A 23,157-nucleotide genomic window follows, 5' to 3' on the forward strand; every position below is an offset into this window, starting at 1 on the left:
TCAAGCTTTAGGAAATTTAGGGGGCAAAGGGGCGAGCGGGGGCAGCGAGGGCAGCGGGGCCCGGCCCGGGGGCAGGACGTGGCCTCCTTGATGGGACACCACAAAGCCAGTGTGGGTGCGGCCTCTGAGGGCGAGCGGGGGCAGCGAGGGCAGCGGGGCCCGGCCCGGGGGCAGGACGTGACCTCCTTGATGGGACAGGAGGGCAATCTCTCTCCTGAGGGCCCCGGTCTGCTGCGATTGGGTTTTCACCAGCACCTCGAGCCTCAAAATCTCCTCTTGATCCACACGTCTCCTGTCATCCTGGAACTGTCTGCCCTGGAAACACACAAAGAGATACTTATAATAAACATGCAGTGTACAGATGGACAGACACAAACAAACTCACACATATATGTCAATACACAAGGTGCATAGTCACCAATGCACCTTCACTCAGCTAGGCTAAAGGGCTGTCAGGACATCTTGGGTTTAAAATCTGACCCAGAACCTTTGTCCAATAGTCATCGGATCTGACGGACAATGGTAAAAGTGCCCAAAATATATTCATTGTTTGGGCACTTAGAGGCTGCAGAACAACCCGAAAGCGGTTGAAAATGCAACACAATATATATATTTTTTTATTTGATAGTGAGAGACAGAGACAGGGGATGACATGAGGAAAAAAGGGCCCTGGACCAGACTCAAACCCCGGCCACTGCAGCAAGGACCTCAATGGTCTACGCAGTGAGCTACCAGAGTGCCTCCAATTTAATTATTTTAACTTGTAAAGCCTCCTTTGGACAGGTGTTGTAAATTATTCGCAACAAACACTCAACACAGTGCATCTGGTCTTAATGCTGCTGTGATGTCCATATCAAATGAAATAGACTAACTAACTTACTCACAAATATGTCACACGTTATCTCCTTATATAGTGGCAACACATTAGCAGCTGCAAACCTCCACACCCAGCAGGCACGGAGCAACTTTATAATCCCACTGGGGTCAAAGTGGCTCCTCCTGCGTCTTTGAGTATCTGGGTCATGAGCTACTGAATGCGCCACTATGTTCACCAGCTAGAAATGTGCTGTATGGAATAAAAGACACTTCAATGCTCCGTAGAGCTCCACAGCTGGTTATAATCCCCGTAGGTTCATCACAAAACGTGTAGTTATTTCACATTGTTGATATAAAAACACTGATGTACTTTCATAAAAATCGACCAGATGTATGTATGGACGGACGGCCAAGGCTGTCCAGACGCGGAAGCATAAGCAAGGTCAGCGAAAGGGAAGTTGGAATCTACCATGTTGGCATATGTGGTTCCCAGCTTTGATCAATATTACATATGAAATAATTTCAATACGCAGAAATTACAATTTTCTTCTGCCTGGCGTTGAGTTTACGGTCCACTTCCCTTGTCTGGTCCACGAGTTTGGTCTGGCAGAGGACAAGCTCTGTGTTACGCCTGGTTACCTCCATCAGAGCATCACGGGCCTCTTCCACCTTCCTCTGAATATCACACACAAATCCAGAAAAAGATCAATAAACACACTCCAATTTAAGCTTTTCATTTCGCTTTAAAAACAACATAAAGTTTAACTTCAGGTAAAGAGGATCAGAACAAAATAGATATCTCACGGTTGCCTAAGGCCCACGCACACACACACACACACATACACACACACACACAGGTCAGCATACATCCCACTGTTTCATTTCCTTGGCGTGTGCAGCTTCTCGGAGTAATTTCTTCTGCTTAAGCTCCTCCAGCTTCCTGTTCCCCGGCGCCGTCATGAGAGCATCCAGATCCACAATCCTCCCAAATTTCGCAATCATCTGCTCGTTGCAGCGCTTCTCCAGCGCTACACCGACACACAACAACACAGAGATCAGTATTTAACAATGTCATTTTTCCGGCACTGGCAATAATCATTGATGTGCATCTGAATTTCACCGGTATCTAACCCTAACACGTAATCAGAGGTTTCAGGTTAAACCAGATCTAGACCCAGGCGTTGGCCTCTGGGGAGCTCACCCTGGAGTTTGGCGTCCATGTCCCTGCGTTCACGGAGGAGCCTGGCGCGATGCTTGCGCGTCTCACCGTACAGATCTCTCTGCAGACTCTTCTCCACATGCAACTGCTTGATGCGCTCCTGCAGCCTGTTGAGCTCCGTCACGTCCATCACCAACGCCTGGCTCAGGTCTGACTTTAGGTCAAACTTAATCTGGTTGACGGATGGAGTAATTGCATGAGATGACAAAGTCAAAACACCAGTTTTGTCACCAGTGAGCCTCCACAGTTTTGGGCTGTATACCTGGTGCAGTCTGAGAGGAACCACCACATCCAGTTCGTTCATTTGCCGCTGCGCCTCCCTGTTGATCAACTCAAGGTCGTCCTCTGCTGCCTTCCGACTGGCCTTCATCGATTTCTCCTGCAGAGGCGAGCAGACAAGACAAACACACGACAAAGTTTGCATCTTTCCTTAAAGTACAATCTACCACAATCTATTTTTTTGAAAACATCCCCCACTTTGAGTCCACTAGTAAGAGATACACTCTTTTGGAATTGCTTTCTCTTTCGCCAGAGAGTAAGAAGCTTATCACCAAATTTGTGGATTACCTCTCTAAAGGTTTCTGTATCGGTCAACTGTTTAAACAAGATTTGGGAAAAGGGAACTCAATGCTGTGTTGCCTGGTAAAACATGGACGACTGCACCTCCCTGTATTCGTACAGTAGTTGTTCAATAATCAGGAGAAACGGGTTTATTCACAAACAGTGAATCACCAAGTGATTCACTGTTTGCATTATTCTAACGTCATGTTGCATACATTTTACCCCTTAGTGTCTCCAATCTGTAAATGTAATTAAAATGTTACAATGTACATTGTTTCTTTTGTTCTGGGGTTTACCATAAGACTCTCTCTCTCCTAACAGAGGCTCTGTTTGGATGTTTAGAGGACTCTTCAATTCTCCCTTCACACATTCAAACAGCTCTATCAAAACAACGTATTCTCAAAGACTGGAAGACATCAACTCCACTGTGCCTTTAAAAACTGACATCATGAACTTGTTTCGGGTTATTCACATGGAGGAACTACTAGCTAATAATTTAAAATGTCAACATGAATGGGAGGGATTTTGGGCTGCCTTTTTGGAATTCTGAATATCCCATTTGACTGCATTTGTATTTAAATTATTTATTACATATTGATCGTTTTTTGTATTTCTCTGTTTTGTTTTGTCTCCTGTTTCTGATGGGTTGTATTTAACAATCACATGTGGATGATATGTATTAATAAGGAGTTTTGTGTCTCAGGCGCATGGTTAAGATGAATTTCTCTTAGTTACTTATCTCTCCCCCAGGTGTGTGTGTGTGTGTGTTATCAGAAATATGTACACACACACCAGCATGTGAGCTGACAAAAAGAGCACACATTAGAAGGTAAACATGCCAGATGAGATGAGGAGACAGGAAGATGAGTATGACCTTCTTGAAGAGGGTGTCGCACTTCTTCTTCAGAGCTTCAGCACTCTTCCTCTCCTCCACCAGCAGCTCCTCCAGGTCCAGCCGACGCTCACGCAGCTGCAGTGCGTCCTCAAACAACTCTGGGTCACAGTCTGATACACACACACACACACACACACTTGCGATGCCTTTTTTTAAGAGCACAAAGTTCTGCATAGATTAAGCGTCTTAGTTTTGCTCTCAAAGTGCACCAGATTGATCCGTTTAAAATCATATTCAAAATCTTTGTCACAGCGTAGGAGAGCACATTGCTCGCCAGATAATCAGTCACACAACATCATCACAATCAACACGGATCCACACAAAAGAGAGAAAAGGCTTGTGCTGTGCTGGGATCGTAATGCTACACTGATTACGGAAAAATGAGCCGAACAAAGTTGTCGCTCAATAGATTGGCAATGAGTGCTAGCCAATCACAGCAACGAGAGACGAGGCTGGGTGTGTCTTAGAGCCCCCCCGCCCATGTTGATACGTTTCTCAAGTTCTGGAGGCAATTTTGAACTCAGGGGTTGAGTTTCTCTTTTAGTTCGTAGGAAACCGACTGCTACACTGGTAAGAATTTAAAGGTTCACACTTCACTGTGAAAAAATACTGACCTGGTGGGCAAACACTGCTGTCCAGAGCAGCTTCTCCCCCCTCTGTGTCACCGTCTTCATCACTGTCCTCCTCTTCCTCTGCAAACACACAATTGGATCATAAAGGACACATTGGTACACACACACACAGCATCACACAATCATACTTGCGTACCTTCGCTTCCTGTCTGCTCCTTCTTCTTGACACGTTTGATCTTCTTCTTGAAGACTTTGGTCAGAAACTCTTCAAACTTGTTTCCTTGGCCCAGTGAGGCCTGGAAGGAAGCCTTCAGAGCCGTCTCTTTCTCCTGCAGTTTAGCTATGTCTTCCTGCTTCAGTTGCAGCATTTCATTGAAGTCCTCCAGCTCAGACTGAGAGGATAGAGAGAGAGAGAGAGAGAGAGGAGGATGGAACGAAAAAGTACATGAGAATCTATCGATGTGTTGGCACGTGTTGGACCTGCGCAGCATTCAGTGGAAGTCGCTCAGAGTTTTGGCAGCGCTCAAAGCACCTTCACACACAATCACTGTCGTTAACGCAGGCAAAGCGGAACCATGAAAACCTGCTTTGAATCACGTCTATGTGTGATAGCTGGATTTATTGAAATAGAAGCATATTTGTTTTGTCAGAAAGATGGCGGACGACTTAAAAACTCTCTCCCACTGTGATTTTGCTCTCCTCTTCAATGCGTTTGTTGATGTTCTGCTCTAGGACGTCCTCCCTCCTCTCGGCCTCCTCGAGGATCCGCAGCTCCTGGTAGAGCGTCAGCTGACGGAGGTCGGCCATCTTCAGCTGACAGTCGAGACGCAGCTTCTGGTGAAGCAGCAGCAGGAGCTCGGCGTCAAACTGACACACCGAACTCTCAAGCTGGCGATGAAAAACACACATCCACGGATTATACCACAATGTTATACACCGTCAGCCTGAGATGTTCAGGGAGTTCCAGAAGATATTTTGCTCATGAATATATATTTAACGTCAATTGCTTTTATTGGATGAAAAACGTACCTGCTCCAGCAGACAGTCCTGCTCGTACAGCAGTCTGATCTGCTCCTCCTTCCGGAGCTCCTCCTCGAGCTCGCTCAGCTCTACACCTTCCTCCTCTGCCGTCTCTTCTTCTTCTCTGGATACAGATGAAGCGGACAGACTGGGAGTCCCTTCCTCTCCTCTCTCCTCCTCCTCTTCTTCCATCCCTTTCTCCAGCTCCTCCAGTAAACGTGTGGCTCCCTCCAGCTCAAGAGTATGGAAACTGTTTGAAAATAACAAAGGAAATGCCTTCCTTTAAAAAACACACAATCAGCAGCTATTTAGAACATCCTGGGGATGTTGCCCTGCTATTAGCTTAGCTGTGGTTTAAAGTCAGTTTTAAAGTCACACGATCACTTAAACCCCATTACTGTATCTTAAGAAGCTGCAGTTTGGCTGTGTCCTGTAGTTATCACCTAAACACTTTTAGAGGTCATTGTATCTGAGGTTTAACTAAAACCGGCTGCAGACCTGGTTGAACTGGGGTTTCAGTGCAGTATGTGGGCTGATGTTTTACAGTTAGGATTATTTTATTAATTTCTAAAATAAACAAGAGAGCATCTTGTGATCATACCAGTCATGACACCAAATCGGGGCAGGGTTGTTAGTGTTATATCTTCCATTCTTTTTAATGTAGTCACCCCTTCCTACACTCACCTTTGTTATTTATCTTATTATATTTATATATTTATCTTATTTTCTGACTCTAGACTTGGTCTTGGATCAGACTAAAACCTGGCTCTTGTACCTCTGTTCCCTCAGAACCCTGTATCGCTCCAGATGGGCGTTGCTGTACTGCAGCTTCTTCTCTGGGGTTTCCTCTGGTAGCATAGCGGGCAGGGCAGGTGGAGGGCGGTGAAGGTGGGCCGCCAGACGCTGCTGGACCTTCTGGACCTGCTGAGCCTGAGCCTTCAACTGAGACACTAGAAGAACCTTGGAGTCCCGCAACGCCACGATCTGTCGATTCATCTCAGTCTGCTTTTTAAAGATCTAGTGGGATGGACGGAGTCAGTAAAGTAATCTGTTATGCATGCAACCATCATTTATTAATCAACTGATTTGTTTCATTAGACTGTTGATTATTTCTGTTTGTGTGTGTATGTGTTTGTGTACATTTTCCTCCAGGCCCATCAGATCTGCTCTCTTCCTCTCAGCAGTCATCCTCAGGTGTTTCGGCACCGTAGAGTCTTTGTCTAACTTCAGTTTTAAGTCTCCGATGTTCTCGATGGCTTCGCGGATGGCCTGAACATCCCGCGGATCCTCACAGTCCTCGTTTGGCTTCTCTGCGTACCTGAGACACCAACAAGTCATTCCAATTTTGCGCCATCCTCGCAATAGTTACAGTAGCAACCCCATCGCCCCCTAGCGGGTTAATCGGGCACTACAATTTGGAAGAACCATGAAGAAAAATGGAGGATGCCATGTACATTGAATTTGAGCCCAGAGGCCTGAGGTGATGTTGTTGGACATGACACTCACAATTGGGCCCATTCCTGCTTCCTCTTCTCTATCTTGGCTCGAGCTTGTTCAGCTTTCTCATCAGCCTTCTGGAGTCTCTCGACCTGCCGATTTGTCAGCTTTACTTCTGATTTACGAGGCTGCGGGCGGGGCAGCACCTCTTCCACTGGAGAGCACACACAGGCGATAGGTATGTGGAAGACAAGCTTGACCTAACCCTTATATACTGTATTCTGTCAGGTATCCTACCACTGATAGACCCTTATGATTGACGACCTAAGAAACCTTAGATCTACGAACTTAGGTTTATTTTTTATTTATTTTTTAGTTTATCATATACTGTTGTATTTCTACAATTCATTTTTGTTGCACAATTTTGAACGATGTAACAAATTTAAAATACAGGGAAGGGGGGGGGGGGGGGGGGGGGGGGGGGGGCAGAGTTATTTTTATATCTTATGTCTTTCTTAATTGCTTTTGTTAAGTGTTATGATAAAAAAGGAATTTGATGACACTTTTAGTGCACTTTTTTACACATTTTGTACTTTGCAAATTCCCAATAAATATATTTTTACAAAAAAAAAGGCAGGTTTTTGACAGGTGAAACAAACACACAAACACTTTCCTACTTTCTACTAAGCTGCCGTCTTTTGCAGGCTCGGCTCTTGATTGTCTGCATTCTAGTCCAGCAGCTTTATGTCCACCAGTGCTGCTGATGTCTGGGCTGGGATGTCTGGGCTGGGATGAAGGCTCTGCGAGTGCCGGCAGATGGTAAGTGGAGACTCTATGGTCGGTGCCGATGGCAACCACAGTGACCATGCTGGCCTCCGGAGAGTCCTTGAACCTGAAAAACAAACACAAGAGATGAGGGTTTCATTCTGGAGGCTGGTTGTATCCACTTCCTAACTTACCAACAGGGGCGAAATCTAAATAAAATCAAAATGTCTTAGGATGCCAGTCGGCTGGAATAAATTAATTCCTCCGTTTCTGACTCCGAATGAAGAGATGATGGTTTAACATTTCATCCAAAAACACGTCAAAAATGTTTTTTGTTCTAGTCTTAAACTTAGTTGAAACATGTGGAGTAAACTAGAAAAAATGTATTTACCAAAGTCTTAACATAGACAAGTTTCAAATTAGCTAAATAACAACCCATTATCTCAAAAGAAAAGAAATCCCACCATTGATTAAAAGACAATAATTAGCAACTATTATTAACTGTATTTAGGTCAATGATACAGCAATTATCTGATTGATTAGATGTCCTTGTGTGTGTGTGTGTGTTTAGTCAGTACCAGTCATGCAGTTTGCTGAGCACGATGCTGCAGCGCTCCTCCTCCTCGGCCATCTGCTTTTTGAGCTCCCTCACCCGCTGGGCCTTCACCCTCTCTACCTGCTCCCTGAAACAGGGGTGCACCTCCAGCTCCTACACACACAAATACACACATGCCAAACACACAATTGAGCACCTTGCCCTGACACACATTAATTCACTGGAGACTTATCCAAACCGTAATGATAATATGCCTTACCCTAACCTTACACACAAACCAGGTCCTAATCCCAAACCTTAATGGTTTCGTTTTTGAGGGCCAGCTTTTCATCCCGCATTGAAAGGTGTGTTAGCGTGCACTTAAGTAACAGGGTTACAGTTGTAGTGGAGATCAGGGTTGATGGGGGATAAGACGGACAGACGCTTACGCACCAATGATGTGTGTGGTTTCAAGCGTGAATCTTTTAGTTTTATACTAAAACCAAACAGCAGCTTCAATGGCATACCACGTGACTGTGTGTGTGTGTGTGTGTGTGTGTGTGTGTGTGTGTGTGTGTGTGTGTGTGTGTGTGTGTGTGTCTGTACCGCAGGTTTCAGGCGAACATGCTCCGGCATACTTTGGTTGACGTCCAGCAGCTGTTTAAACTTCTTCTGGAGCTCGGCCAGCTTCTTGCGCTTCGCCGCCTTCTTCAGCTCGGCTTCTTGGTGCAGACGGTCCTCCTCCAGCTTCTGCTTGGTCGTCTCTATGCTGGAGGGAGTCAAGGGAGAGTCGGGGTGGGTTAGACGAGATGGAACTTTCATTTTTTTCTGGAGTCACAGTGACATCTAAATATAGATGAAGCGAAATGTCAAATATAATATATAAAAAAATGATAAAATTAAGAGACAATACAGTTTTCTACTGTGCAAATAACTTTCACAAATAGAAACACAGAAAGCAACAAACGTGATACACTGAGATACACAGAAGACAAGAATGAAGTGACAAAATAAAGAGGACCAAATTATCCCAAAACGGATAATTCACGCTCACCTGTAGGCAGCTGGGTCCTCAATGTCCTGGGCGAACGCCTCATTCTCAAGACCCGCCTGTTAGAATACCATGTAAACAAGAGGATTACTATTTTCATTGATATTCATCTACAGCCATCCATTTGGCCAACCTGCAACACTCCGTCCAAAACAGGTTTTTTTTTGCCCCCAACAACGATTAACATCTTTTCCTCTGTCCTAGACTAATGCAGTTTAAAAACTCATAAGGTTACAAAATGTGAAGAACATTGTTTTTCTATATGTGTCACTGTCCTTTGGTTTTCACCTGCAACAGACACAGAAACTAATCTTATAGGCTGTTTGTTCCTGAAGGAAATACATATCAATGTAGGAAGATGTTGCAAAATGTTTTACACATTTACCAAACTTCACTTGTTACTGCATTTATAAGCCCACATACTCGTACCTGGCTCATGTAGAAGGAGCTCATTGCCATTGTCAATTTTATTTATATATCAATCCGTACAACATCCTCTGTCCTTAGCGCCTCGATGTAGATCAATCAAAAAAGTCCACAAAACAATTTAACAAGAAGCAAGGCAAAGAATCTACAGCCATGCTAGCGAGGTTGTACTTAGGCAAAGCAGTGCGTTGAGCTAAATGCTAATATCGACATGCTAACATGCTCACAATGTCAATGCTAACATCCTGATGTTAAGCAGGTATGTTCTTCCTGTTCACCATCTTGGTTCAGCATGGTGACATTTGCTGATTAGCATTAAACAAAAAGAACAGCTGAGGCTGATGGGAAGGTCATTCATCTTGACCAGATGACAGCACAAGATGAAAAGTTAATGCAAATCTGTCGCATAGCTATGTAGCTCAAAACCACAAATGTGACCCTCACGATGGCACTACACACAGAAAAATAAAGGTGCCATCTGGAACCGAAAATGGTTCTTCGGAGTGATGCCATAGAAGAACCATTTTTGGTTCCACAAAGAACCTTTCCGACCAGGGTTCTTTAAAGAACCATTTCCTTAAACGGTTCTTTAAAGAACCCACAAAGGTGCCTCAAAGAACCTTCAAAAAATGGTTCTTTGAAGCACCATTTCTGGTTCTTTGAAGAACCTAAAGACAAAAAGGTTCTTTAAAGAACTATTTTCAAAAAGGTTCTTTATGGACCCAAATGGTTCCATAAAGAACCCTTTTCAAATGGTTCTTTAGCTAAAAATGGTTCTTTCAAGGAATAAATGGTTCTTTAAAGAACTGATTTTTGGAAAACGTGATTTTTTTTTTTACATTTAAACAGCATAACAATGGAATCAGGGTTCCCACTCTTTTTTAGAGATCATATTCCAGGATCCTTTCTGTGATGATCTATAAAATCATCTTTTACATGCACGGAAATGATGGCAAAATTGATTTGTGGATAAAAGAAACACCTGTAGATGTACTGCACTTCACTTTATTGTCAGAAATCAACTCTATACAATGTAATCCATGTGCTGCAGTGTCCTATCTAAGAAATGTTCAGAGCATTTGCCACTCTCTGCACAGCTACAGGTACTCGTGTGTCCAGCTTCAGGATAAATGCCTCCAAAAAACAAAAATGTTTTTTTCAGATGATAGAGGGCCAACACAACACCCATGGCCAATGAACCGTCTGCGTCTTCATTGTCCACCATCATTTTTTGTCCATCCACTGCTACAAAAACATCTGTGCCGTCACTCAGGGGCTTGCCATCGCTGCTGCTCAGGACAATTGTGGGTGTTGGGCTTAGTGGTTCCTGAAACAAAACATTTGAAACTTAAAGCTGTATTCTGTAATGTTTAAAGATCAAAGCTTTCTGATATGCTTAGTTGCACATAAAATGCTAGTTTGTTAGATTAGATGTCATATTTTTGAAATTGCACTTTATCTTAATTTTCTGAAAATATATTTCCCTTTTTTAAATAAACAAATTCAAGTTGCCCCCCACAAATACAAATGACTAACCTTATCTATTGCAAAGAGCTGTGATGCATTTTCTTTGAAGACCGATGGTAGGAGGAGTATGGCTGCATTCACCAACAGGCCTGCAAATGACAAATCATGTTTCAATAAATGTCACAATTCTGATTCTGCAAAGTTTTGAGACTATCTGTCACGGGGCATGATGAGGACTCAAACGCAGACAGTCAGGTGTAGTGAAAAAAAGGTTTTTAATCAACCAAAAACAAAACAGGGAATCCAGGGACAAGACAAAAGACGAGGGGGGAAAATCCGGCAGGAAAAGGTAGAACAGGCAGACTGGAAAACCGGGAACAGGACGAGCAAAACGGGCAGGTTGGACGGAAAACAAACACAATGATCTGGCAGTGAGTGAGTGAAAGACAGGGGTTTAAATAGTGAACTAGGCAGAGTGAACAGGTGAGACTAATGAGCTGATGAGGTGAGTGTGACTGGCAGGTGCACTGAATGAACTGATTAGGTGAGTGAGGAGCTACAGAAAGAAACAAAGACACAGAACACACAGGGCAAAGCCTGATCGTGACACTATCATACCAATTTCCTCAGGAGTGTTGATTTGGATAACAGTATCTAGGTAAACGTCAAGTCAACTTTTTAGAGCACTTCTACACAAAACACAGTATATGGGATATTCTAAAAGGCTTGAAGGGAAAATGGATCAATGAGGCAAGAAAAAGTATTTAACGTTGATTAACAGTTTTAAAGTTATTTATTGGTTTGAAATTATTTGGCTACTTGTAAAACCATCGTGTTGTACATGTGTTATATATTAGATAAAACACTCACCAAGATTGGAATAGAGAAGCAGGTGAATTCTTTTAAGACCTCTGCAGTAGAGTGTTGTTGAATATAGTGTCTTCTGTACTCTCTGGAGGCATTGGGGAATGATGACCAAGTTAGGCCTCATCTTTTAGCACTCCTGCTTCATTGTTGCAATATGGTGGCTCGTACTTCTTTCGTCATCCCCAGCATCCATTGCATCTGTTTGCTAAGTAATAAACAATGACACAATTAGGACTGAGCTGGAGCATGAAGTATGAAGCATAAAATTCAGTTTAGCATTACTCTTTTAGTCAATGAGAAAATACTTACATATCCAGATCCATAACTTTCCTTCAGAAAAGGGAAGTTGAGCAGGACAGACTTAAAGAGCTGCACATACTGAATATGAGACGGATACCTGTAAGTTTTCAAAAGGAACAAAACACAAGGCGTTATACAAGATTAACATTCCAGATCAGCGCAATAAACAGAGATACCTAACTCAAATGATCAGAAAGAGCAGGTAAAGGTCTGCAAATGTGTAGTTTGTCATCATGATGCATAGTTTTCACTATGGCATACAGACCTAAAACTTGATTAACAAGGAAACTTGTTTTACAGGCAGATAACATGTCATTACTGTTATCTGTAATCAATAATGTGTATTTACACAACATTCAGGAATTGCTTTAAGGTCCACATAATTTATATAATCACAAAATGTGGCACATAGTATACAGCTTCCTTCAGTTTTTACAGCTCACCAAGCTCTGCGTGGATCAGCACAGCTCTGTCTGACGGCAGCCACAACGCCGCTCCCTCTCTCTCGCTCGCCCACTCACTCACATCGCTGGTTTACCGTTAGCCAAAACACTAGCGGTGCCTGAAATTGTCAAGACTGATCTTCATCAGTTGCTAACGCAGCTTTCTGAATTTAACTTGTAAACTACAGTTACAAACACACGTTTATTTACTGTCTTACCCCACCAGACAGCTCAGCTGTCGGCCGCTGACAGTCAAACATGGAGTCCGAAGCAGCTCTAACCGAAGGGCATTTTTTAACGTTAGCTCTCAACAATTGGAAATACTCCGTTGACTAGCAAGCACAAAATGGTAGCGTTTTCAATCGTGGGCAGTTAGCTAACATAACATTGCATTGAGTTAACTGCGCATGTAGCAATGGCATCATTTTTTAATTGGTAAAACAGTTTTAATAAAGAATATTTGATAGCTAGACATACAGTAACATTAACCCGTGTTAGTTAATCAGCTAACGCTAATGACATTTTACATATATTTCACAGGCAGAAGCATAGCCCCTTAGCTAAATTACGTTTAAATATATTTTCGCGCGCTATCTAGGCCAACGATTTAACGTTAGCTAGCTAACTAGCGTTAGCTTCAGCCAACTAGCTAGCAGACAAGCAAAGGCAATTAACTAACGGTCAAGTTACCGTTAGAAAACGAAATACATGCGAAATGAACTCATAACGGTTTCAACAACCTAAGGATTGTTGAAACTAAAAGTCTAACATTACCTCAAAATCCACAAATATATATATGCGGCATCCACAAAAGAGGGAAATATGGCGCTTCCAGCCAAGCTACAGGCACCAATACTATATATTCGATGTAGACTAGCTTATTCAGACACTCGAATAACAGATGGCTGTGACATGATAAAAAAGAGCAATAATTTGCCTGTAATAACCAAGCTTCCAACACTTACCTTAGACCGACCACTGTTAGTTGTGGGCGACTGGTTTGAAAAGACGTTGGTCTGGTCAGTCAGAGAGATGGACGACTGTCACTTGGAAGTAGGCGGGGCGGACACATATCTCATGATCGTGATTGGTGGTTTATGTTGTCATTCATGACTTTCCCCTTAGAATTTTCTGGAACACAGCTATTAATATATATATATATATATATATATATATATATATGTGTGTATATATATATATATATATATATATATATGTGTGTATATATATATATATATATATATATATATATGTGTGTATATATATATATATATATATATATATATGTGTATATATATATATATGTGTATATATGTGTATATATGTATATATATATATATATATATACATACACATATATATATATATATAGATTCAGTATGTGTAGATATATTCCACCAGAAAAGGGAACATTTTGACCTGCTGGTGGCACTAGCGGAAATATCAAAGTCGACAAGATTCAACCTCTGGGGAACATGATCGTCTACAAAATGTCACTCTATGTCTGTCGATCCATCCAATAGTGGTGGAGCGACTGGCAGATTGACTTCGTTCATCCATAGAGCACCAATGCATAAAATGGACTGACCCTGGGTGAAGGAACCGTGGCCCCCTGTTGCTGCAGGCCTTTCTCTAGCTCCTCTGGAGGAAGCAGGCTGAAGGAGAAGATGTTGCCGTCATCTCCCGCGGTCAGCACAAAGTGGTCGTCGTGGCTGCAGCGGATGTGCCGCAGGTGTCCGTACTGGTTGTCGTGGACACTGAGAGCCCAGTAGGCCTGCATGGAGGTGAGGCTGCTGTCGCCAGGCTGCAGAGGGTAAACCCTGATGAAGCCTGAGTGCATGCCGCAGAGCAGCAGCTGCCTGTTGGAGCTACACGGCAAAACACCAGGAGGGAAACTTTATATCCGGTACGAGCACTGTGGCTCTAAATGTGAAGGGGCCTCTAAAGTTTGCCTTCTAAAGAGTTCCTTGATTTCTGGCCTTATTTCACACAGTTTTTGCTTAAGACGATTGTTTTGTTTTCTGCGTTATCCAATATAGTCCAATATTCACTCTACTTTTAGCTCTGTTTTGGTCTTGAACTCCAAATATGTGGCTCTTTAGCAGCTAAATGTTTCACGCCGTCTTCTACAGCTATTTATTAACTGTCTGTGCAATTGTGTTGATCAGAGCTATAGTTGGTTGCCTGTTGCTGCTGAAATTGCGGTTAATAAGAGACTGAAACAGGCAGTTCATGAGAGTTGATGACAGTTTTCTGTGGGTTCAGCACTACGCGTGACATTTTCACATTCAATTTAGTCATTTGATCTTGGAATCATTGTTGGTACAAAGAAGACGGATTTGTTACTTTTCCTCCGGCTACCTGAAGGTGACAGAGCGAATGGGGTCGTCATCTGTGCTGTGGACAGGCAGGAAGTCAAAGGGCTCATCCTGCCGCTGGTCCGGATCCTGGTCCTGCTTCTCAGAGAACTTACAGTGGTACAGGAAACCTGAGTCAAAGCCACCCTGCAGGAGAAATGGATTCAATCTTTAAGGAAAAACCAAATGTCCTCTGGGATTGTTTCTGTGATAAGGTATTAGCATTTAATCTTGTTTCAATTAAACTGTGAGCCTGAGTATCGTCTAAAGATTTTTGATAATAGTTTCGAAACATACCCATGTTATGGTACACCGTACAATTTTGGAGCGTTTTTAATATATAATTTGTTGTTATTTAATACGTTGACTTTGCTCTTTTACACTGGACCAAATACTGAAAGTTTACAGTAATGCTGCCCCAGTGTGAGTTATTAGAAAGCATGCCGTCATACCGGAAGCAAAAGAGGTGTGACTTATAACAGAACAGCGTCAGCGTGTTGCACGTTGAAGTTACCACCTCCACTGCCGGTGGAACAACTCCCCTCATTTCGTACCTTTTATACAGAACGGCAACCGCGCAACATTCCTGCTTTCAAGGACACATTTCAGACTAAAGACCAGTTAATTGTAGACGGGTTGTCCAATTGGGAACAAAAGCTGTGTCGCCTTTGGGAAAAAGCTGATTTCTGGGTCAGTGGTTAAGGTTAGGTGAGGGATATGGTTAGTGGCGTGTGCGTGCGTGCGTGCGTGCGTGCACCATGGAGAGCCAGAACTGGCCAGGCTGTGAGTAGAAGCCACAGTAGAGAGGACTTGGAGGGTCGGGGATGGAGATAGCGGGCAACTCCTCCTCCTCCTCCTCCTCCTCCTCCTCTTCTTCTTCTTCCACTGGCTCTGCGTCCAGCTGCTTCGATTCCTTCAACCTCTCTTCCTTCTTCTTCTCCTTTACGGCTTGACGTCTTGCGATTTCCTCCTCTCTCTGAAATACACAAACGCACAAATGAAAATGTGAATGGTCTAAACCTGACATGGAGTTGGTTATTTCCACAAAAATCATGCAGATATCGTTTTTTAAAAATGTAAGAAGAAGAAGAAGAAAGGAAATGAAGGAAAGAAAAATACTTGAATGACACACGAGTAACTATGGTGTTGATTAAAAATAAAACATACAGTATGACGTAGTACAACCATAAAAAGGGACATTATCATTATCAACAATTAATACCCTACAAACGAAATCTAAGACATATAAAAAGCACAGACCTCGATTCGAGATTTGATACTCCTGAACCTGAAATATATGCTGGGCAGCTCAAGCAGCTGGAAGGTTTTGGTCGGCCTCTGGCCCTCTGGATCAGGCCTGTGCACCTCGACCACATGACCGCTCTGACACAGGATGAGCAGCCTGCTTTCACTCTGGGTAAAATGGGAACAGAAATCGGTTGAGCATGTCATTTTTCCTCACAAGAGACATTTGTGTGCAAGAGGGTGGGAGACCAGACTTACGTGGGAATGAGGTGACCACTCCAGCGCCTGCACCGGCCCAGGAACGTGGACAAAGCCGATGGGGTCGTGTTTCTCCCCGACGGTGAAGAAGAACACAGTGCTGTCGGAGCTCTGAGGGGGAGGGCGGGGGTGAGAGGTCAGAAAGGTGAGACGAATAAGTGAAACAAAACCATGGCCTAATTAAGTGTCTGTAGAAACTTCTCAAACCTCTCCACCAGTGGTAATGTCCAACAGATTAGTATTTCCATGTGTGTTTAATGCCATTATGAGATTGAGGGTGAGGTGATATCAAGAGCTAATAATTCATATTCATCATTACCACAGGCTGAGATCCCCTATATCAACAAAAGCTGTCAGATTAAGTTGAATTGACAGTAACAGTAGTAACTCACTGCTGAGGAAATGTGCTCATTTGTGGTATGCGCTCTAACCACACGGCTATCAGGTCTAACGATATCTTACACTTAAGGAGACTTCCTCCTCAAGAAATATCGCTTAACTGCCTAAAATACTTCCAGAGTCCAGGCTGACCATAGCTGTCGGCATTAACAAAGGAGCAAAATACAAACCTTTCAAGCCCACAGACAGCAGGTGTTAAAACTCAAAAGATAGGTTTTAAAAGGTATTCCTTCAAACCTTTAAGTCTATTTCAAAACATACATTTTCCGAAACCCGGTGTTTTCTTGGAAAACCTCTTACCCCCGTGGCTAAGATCTCTCCATTTCGCTCATATGCAATAGCAGTTACATGGGCATTATGGGGTTTGAAGGCCTGTTTGAGGCTCAGCTTGGCATCTCCTTTGGGGCTGCGCCCGGTGACCACGGGCAGCCTTTGAGGGTCGTACAGCTCCAGTAACCGGACCACCCCGTCCTCAAAGCCCGTCACCAGTAGACTTCCACTCTGGTTCACCTAAAGACAAAACGCCAGAGCCTCACAGGTCAGTTTTCAGTGCTCATGTGGGAGCATGACACATTTTCACATCATCACACTCACCAAAGGTGGAGCCCAGCAGAGGGCAGTACCGCCCTGATTGAAGCGACTGCTGGTCAGCTCTCTTTTGGCCAGGAAGTCAAAAACTTTGACTGAACCTGGAGATCAGGGACAGGCAGACAGAGTACCTTTTTACAATGCGTGTGTGTGTGTGTAAGTGTGTCTTTGCGAACATGTACTGTAAGTGTGCAGGTGTGGGAATGCGTGGCACTCACGGTCTAAAGTGGTCGTGGCCATCAGGTGAGATTTCCTCGACACGTCCAGGCCCTGGATCGCCCCGGCGTGGAAGGAAAACAGGCACTCTGGATCAGGAGTCTGCACACACAGATGACACACCAACTGTTTCTTCACTGGGAGACGACACTGCATTTGTTCATCTTTCTCATTCATCATAACATGTGACGATACAATATGGTTTGCTATCAGGCTTGGGGAGTAACTGAATGTATGGAACGGCGTTGCAGTACGAAATTAGGATGCAAAAAAAAAAAAGGTAACTTTATTCCGTTACAGAAAGACATAATCAGATTACCATTATATTTCGTAAAAATGCAGATTTTTGGCAGCGTTACAATTTCAAAATACATTTTAAAATAAATACTAAAATAAAGTATTAAAATGAATAAAGGATGTAATACCCTGCACATGCGCACACATTTCAACACGAGTCTCACACAATGGCCTCCAACGTTAGTGAGAAGTGTTTCATTGAAATTTTGCAATTATTTTGCATGTAAGGCATAATCACAGTACAGTGCATGCTATCACAAAGCAGGATGGTTTACACATTTTGCAGTTCATCAAGATTATTCTTAATTTCTGGTCCAGTTACTTTAATATCACGATACTTGGATTAAGTTACTGACTACATTTTTAATTAGTGATTGTATCGGAATACATTTTTAGAGTAACTCTCCAAACCCTGTTTGCAATACTGTTTCCCCTTCGGACGGGACAATATTACCTATAGCTACATAACTACAAACACTTCATCGAAATAAAAATAAATGCAATGATGACTTTATTCCTTTCTCTTGTTGGTCCACCTTTGATTTGTGTGACCTAATTAATTACAATTGCCGACTGAATTTTCCGGTGTGATGCGACACTCCAATAGTAAAGTGTCGTGCAAAACAGGTATACACACGGTATACTCTTGTTTTCATTATTCACAGACAAATACACTGACTTTTTAAAAAGGTGCAGATCAATTCAAGCAATTTTCTCTCCTCACACACACAATTTGTTCTTACAATCACCACAGTTAGGAAAATATTTTTTTCAAAGATCACAGTTATAGAATGAGAAATGTACTTTGCTTCATACAAAGCTTAACGTACACATAACGTCTCTATAAAAGAAACTCACAGTGTTGGTGAATGAAAGATCCAGTTTCCAGATGGCTCCGCTGGAATCCTATAAGACCGCATAGTGGAGGGATTAGGTTCAGAATTTTTTGATCAAGCTACGGGCGGATCATGTATTGCAAATGGTTTTAACTAGTGACCGTTGACCTTTGGCCCTCTGACCTGAGCAAAACAGATGAAGGAGTCAGGCACGGAGCTCCTCACCACAGAGGAGAGGCAAACGTTGTGTCCGACCACCAACTCGTTCATGGGCTCGAGCTCAAACCTGCTGCCGTCGCCGTTACCGTCGGCAGTGTCGATGCTCTCAAAGTCCCAACCCTGCATGGTGGCAGAAGTCATAGTTATTATAAGAAAACTGAGAATCTCCATGTGGATCATCATTTCTGCTCGATTAGCTTTTTCCTAAAATAAATTATCTAATTTAAATACAGAGCCTCTTCAGATTGGAGCCAAATGTGTTGTGTTTCTCTGTCTGTGCTTGGACTTTATCTGGCAACGTTTTTGAGTCCAATACTGATACACAAAATGTGTATGAATCCACCACTGATGACCAAACATTCACATGTGCTCATTGTTCAGTTTAGCAAAAATCATTTTGAAAAACATCAGACGTCAAACTTCACAGACACGTTCTAAAAGTGAAGCGTATTGAGGTTGTGTTATTGCGAGGATCTTACCCGGACCACTCCGTCAGAGCCAATCGTCATCAGCTGTCCGTCTTCCAGGGCGAAGGGCTGGACCATCCCAGCGTGGCAGCTCCGCCCCTCCTTACGGCAAATCTCCACCTTGATGCCATTCCCATCCCACAGCAACAAGTTGCCCCAGTCTGAGCCACACACCACCTGACAGGAGGAGACGGTCAGAAGTAACTGTTGAGTCTTACAGAGGATTTTAGAATCCAAAATATTTTTGACCTTGCAAACTGGATTTAGTGGGTTAGGGTTAGGATTTTGTGAGGGTCTTGTTGCATACATTTCGAGGCCTTCCTGACTTTCGCAAAACCCCAACCTGTCAGAAAAGCAGGGCACAGACCTTTCCGTCAGGAAGTTCCACGCAGCCCTCAATATCAGTCACTGCAGTTTTCCCAAAATGTCCCATGAGTCCTTGCAACTTAAGGCCTGTGAATGTGCCGCCCATTTGCCAGAACCTGGGAGAGAGAAGGACAGAAGGTATTTTCACCTTATTTGAATAAAAATAAAATCAGTAAGAGAATTATTCAGCTTCTGATGTCTGGAGTAATTTTTATAGCAGTGCTTTAACAGAGGTGCCGGGTTTTAGGAGGACCCTTTACTTGATGTGTCCAGATCCTGAGGATGTGAGCTGACCCGGGTTGTATGGGGAGAAGCTGACTCGGTAGACCTCCTGAGAAACTGCCATGCAGCTCACCATCACCATCTCCTTCCTCCAGTCCCACAGCGTCAGCATGTAGTCCGGTGCGCTCCCCACGCTGGCCAGCAGGCTCCCGTCAGGGTTAAAATCCACAAAACTGTATGCCCGCTCTGTACCGCCTACACACATGAAGGTTCAAAGATTATCATCGATAAAAACATCACATTTGGAAAAAAAAGTAGATCTCAATGCATCTTGGTCCCATTTACCTCTGAGGATGCAGAACGGTCGTAACGAGGGATATTCATACACTATGATGTTGGGCTGCTTTCCCTTCTCTGCTACAACAAAGTACTCCTTGCTAGGGTGTGCCTTGACACACACACACACACACACACACACACACACACACAGAAATAATTTTTAAGCAATAGTCAGTGATGCATTTTGTCTCCACATACACGTTAATGCAGAATAAATTTGGAGTTAGAAATAAAACATTCTTGTATATATATCAGTGACCTCATTTAAAATCTTACATCACATCATATCATATACTGTAGGAGGGATCACTGAGCACACTGTTAGGGATGCTCATACATGCACCTGTAAAACCAAATCTGCAAAGCATTAGATAATGCCATATTTCCATATTTAAACATTACTTTTCAGAAAACTTGTAATATAAAAAATAATTGTTTTAATGTAAGTCATCAACTGGGGTAGATTCATGGTTATATTTATTAGATATTTCCCCCTTTAGTGTCTTGCAAAATGTATGGAATTTTACAATACATATCTTTAAAGGCTGTTTTCTCAAAATTAGTTTATTTTTTCTCAAACTCTGAGTCAGATCTCCACTTCAGAGGCACTTACACACACACACACACACACCAAACTTTCCAGTTGTATTTCTAACTATATTCTGAAGGTCATTACTGAGGGGGTTGTTCACATCACAGCCTGATTTACCAAATATTCTATCAGAAAAAACATGGTGAAAATTGATTCTTTTTGGGCTGTTGCCAGTATTTTCTGATTTATGGAGTGAAGAAAAGAGATTTCTAAAAACCCCTCAATAAAAACCTTTGACTCTGTCAACAAAGAATTTATCCAATGTTCAGATTTCTGCTATAGAAATGTCTGCAAATTGGCACATAAGTAATAAGATAATGCCTTTTTTTCCTATCTAAATGTAAAATTTCAGAGAAAATGTATATGAAATAATCGCCTTAATGTATTTGATCAACATGGGGGAGTTTTATGGTTGTATCTATATTAAAATGTTTACCCTGTTCTCCTGGGGTGCTGACCATTTTCAAAGCTGCAAACTCTATTTTTCCCCACAGTTCCAGGCAGCCATTGATTTACATTATGGTGTGATTATCTGTTTGTACACTCTTTAAACTTGACTGAGTCATGTTATCTATCAAAATGAAGTCTGCATACATTTTGTCAAATGATGCACATCATTAGGTGCAGATTGTCAAAGTCACTCTACACTAGAATAGTGAGGATAAGTATAGAGACCTAAATTGTAATTTTTATACAAGCAATACAAAAAGTACTTTGATAATGTAGTATTATATTACATTATATTGTATTCTATGTGAACTTAGTAAATGTATTAATGAAAAGTGTTAATTTACTGATGATTTCACTTGAAAGTAAGTACATTTTAGGTGATCCTTCATATTCTTTTGCCTATTTGATACTTTAGCAATGCCTTTTCATTTCTAATGGTATTGTAATTCTGCTTATAAAACATGTATGTTGATACTGCAATATTGTCCTGCAAAAAATATAGCTCCGTCGAAGTAGAAATCCTCAAACAGCTACTCAAGTACTACAATTTCAAAGTTGCACTTGACTCGGCCTAAATATCCGTCTGTTTATCCACCTCCTCAGTGTTTCCTGCACTCACTCACAGACAGACTGGAGCCTCAGAGGTCACTCAGCCATCTTACCGTGATGTAGCCGATTCCTCCTCCACTGCAGGAGCGGAGGTATCTCTGCTCCTTGGTGGAAACGTCCAACAGGACGAGCAGGTTGCCTGCTATAAAGATCAGAGTCCTGTCATCCAGGAGCTGCAGGTTCCTCCTGCGCCCACTGTCATAGCCAAAGGAGTGACTGAATGCAGGACGGATTAAGGATCAAGATCAGATTCACTGAAGACAGAAAGTCGGAGGAGGTGTGGCATCAAATGATTTTAATGAAACTCAAGTCATTTTCAAAGAAGGATACGAGAGGTACAGGAGGTTCTCTGGGATTTCAGAGTCAGGTGTGATGGACGGTCTGGAGTGGAGTTCCTCATACTTGTACATGTCTGCAGAGCGCTGCTTTTCTGATCCCTCTTCAGGCTCCTACTGCTTCACTAGTGTTCATTGAGAGGGAAGACACATTTGAAGAGGTAAAGTCCTCTAACACTTGTAGTGTGCAGAACAACTTTATTGTTAGACCTGGGGAGGAGGAAACATTTGACAGCAGCTTCCAGCCACCATCATGTTCATTTTTCCCTCAATGATTTGTACTTGGTGTGTCCAGATCCTGTCCAGGCACCATAAAGTATACAGCAGTAAAAATACACACACAATAAGTCCACAACTATTTGTCCCGCCCCTTCTCAACTGTGATTGGACAGTGACGAGCGGAGCGCTTTACGCAAAGTTAAACGTTTTAAGCGCTTGAATTGCAAATAAAAAAAATACGCTGGCCTTAGTAAAAAACGTTTTTGATGGAGAAAGGTCCTTAACGTTACCTTCAATGTGTCCCTGCGCCGCTGTGTGTGTGCTCTCAGCCCGCTCACCCACACAAGTCGTGTTTTCTTCAGCTGCTCTACAATCTGTGTGATAGTAAAGTACAACACAGCGTTAGCAACTAGCTAACATTAGAGTTTCAGCTATTCTGTATCGAACAAACAATTAAACGTTTTCCATTAAAGTTTGACTTGATTAATGTCTGCTAGTCCGTTTTAGTTTGGAGGCGTTGCGAGGCAACAAGGAAAGTCACTCCTCTGCAAAGCATGCTGGTTAATGTAGTTCTCAATCCTCTTTTTTTTGCGTTACAAGGGTTAAATGTAGATGTCTTTTTGAATTGCTTTATTTTGGGATTAGAAAAGACAACCAGAGGCAGAATAGGGTGCTTTCACCGTCCTAGAGACAAAATATCGCTAACGGTAAGGGTTAATGTTCCACGTCAGAGTTGGTGCTGAGACATTTCGGAAAGCATCCTCCATGG

General features: G+C 42.7%; 1 protein-coding gene and 1 long non-coding RNA gene across 2 annotated transcripts; both read right to left on the minus strand.

Moving 5' to 3' along the window:
• cfap44 (cilia and flagella associated protein 44) lies at positions 1–23,155 on the minus strand. Its single transcript, XM_076079454.1, is given in 35 exon segments — positions 1–315; positions 1,357–1,491; positions 1,684–1,844; positions 2,018–2,207; positions 2,298–2,414; positions 3,471–3,601; positions 4,106–4,183; positions 4,260–4,455; positions 4,748–4,951; positions 5,093–5,333; positions 5,859–6,100; positions 6,224–6,401; positions 6,590–6,734; positions 7,198–7,412; positions 7,864–7,994; positions 8,427–8,589; positions 8,875–8,930; positions 13,963–14,242; positions 14,736–14,878; positions 15,489–15,707; positions 15,992–16,144; positions 16,235–16,345; positions 16,934–17,143; positions 17,228–17,322; positions 17,440–17,539; positions 18,593–18,640; positions 18,754–18,909; positions 19,269–19,433; positions 19,624–19,738; positions 19,883–20,099; positions 20,190–20,292; positions 21,888–22,050; positions 22,165–22,294; positions 22,679–22,762; positions 23,095–23,155. Coding segments are annotated over 35 exon segments (5,451 nt in total).
• On the minus strand, positions 10,833–12,277 carry LOC142935459 (uncharacterized). The gene is made up of 3 exons (XR_012947858.1): positions 11,941–12,277; positions 11,635–11,836; positions 10,833–10,913 (listed from the first exon to the last, which is right to left on the minus strand). It is a non-coding gene; the product is annotated as an uncharacterized LOC142935459 (long non-coding RNA).
• Positions 23,156–23,157: the final 2 nt, after the last annotated feature.

This window comes from Anarhichas minor, unplaced genomic scaffold (genome assembly GCF_050575085.1).
Source record: "Anarhichas minor isolate MPS153535 unplaced genomic scaffold, ASM5057508v1 ptg000073l, whole genome shotgun sequence".
Classification (NCBI taxonomy): Eukaryota; Metazoa; Chordata; class Actinopteri; order Perciformes; family Anarhichadidae; genus Anarhichas; species Anarhichas minor.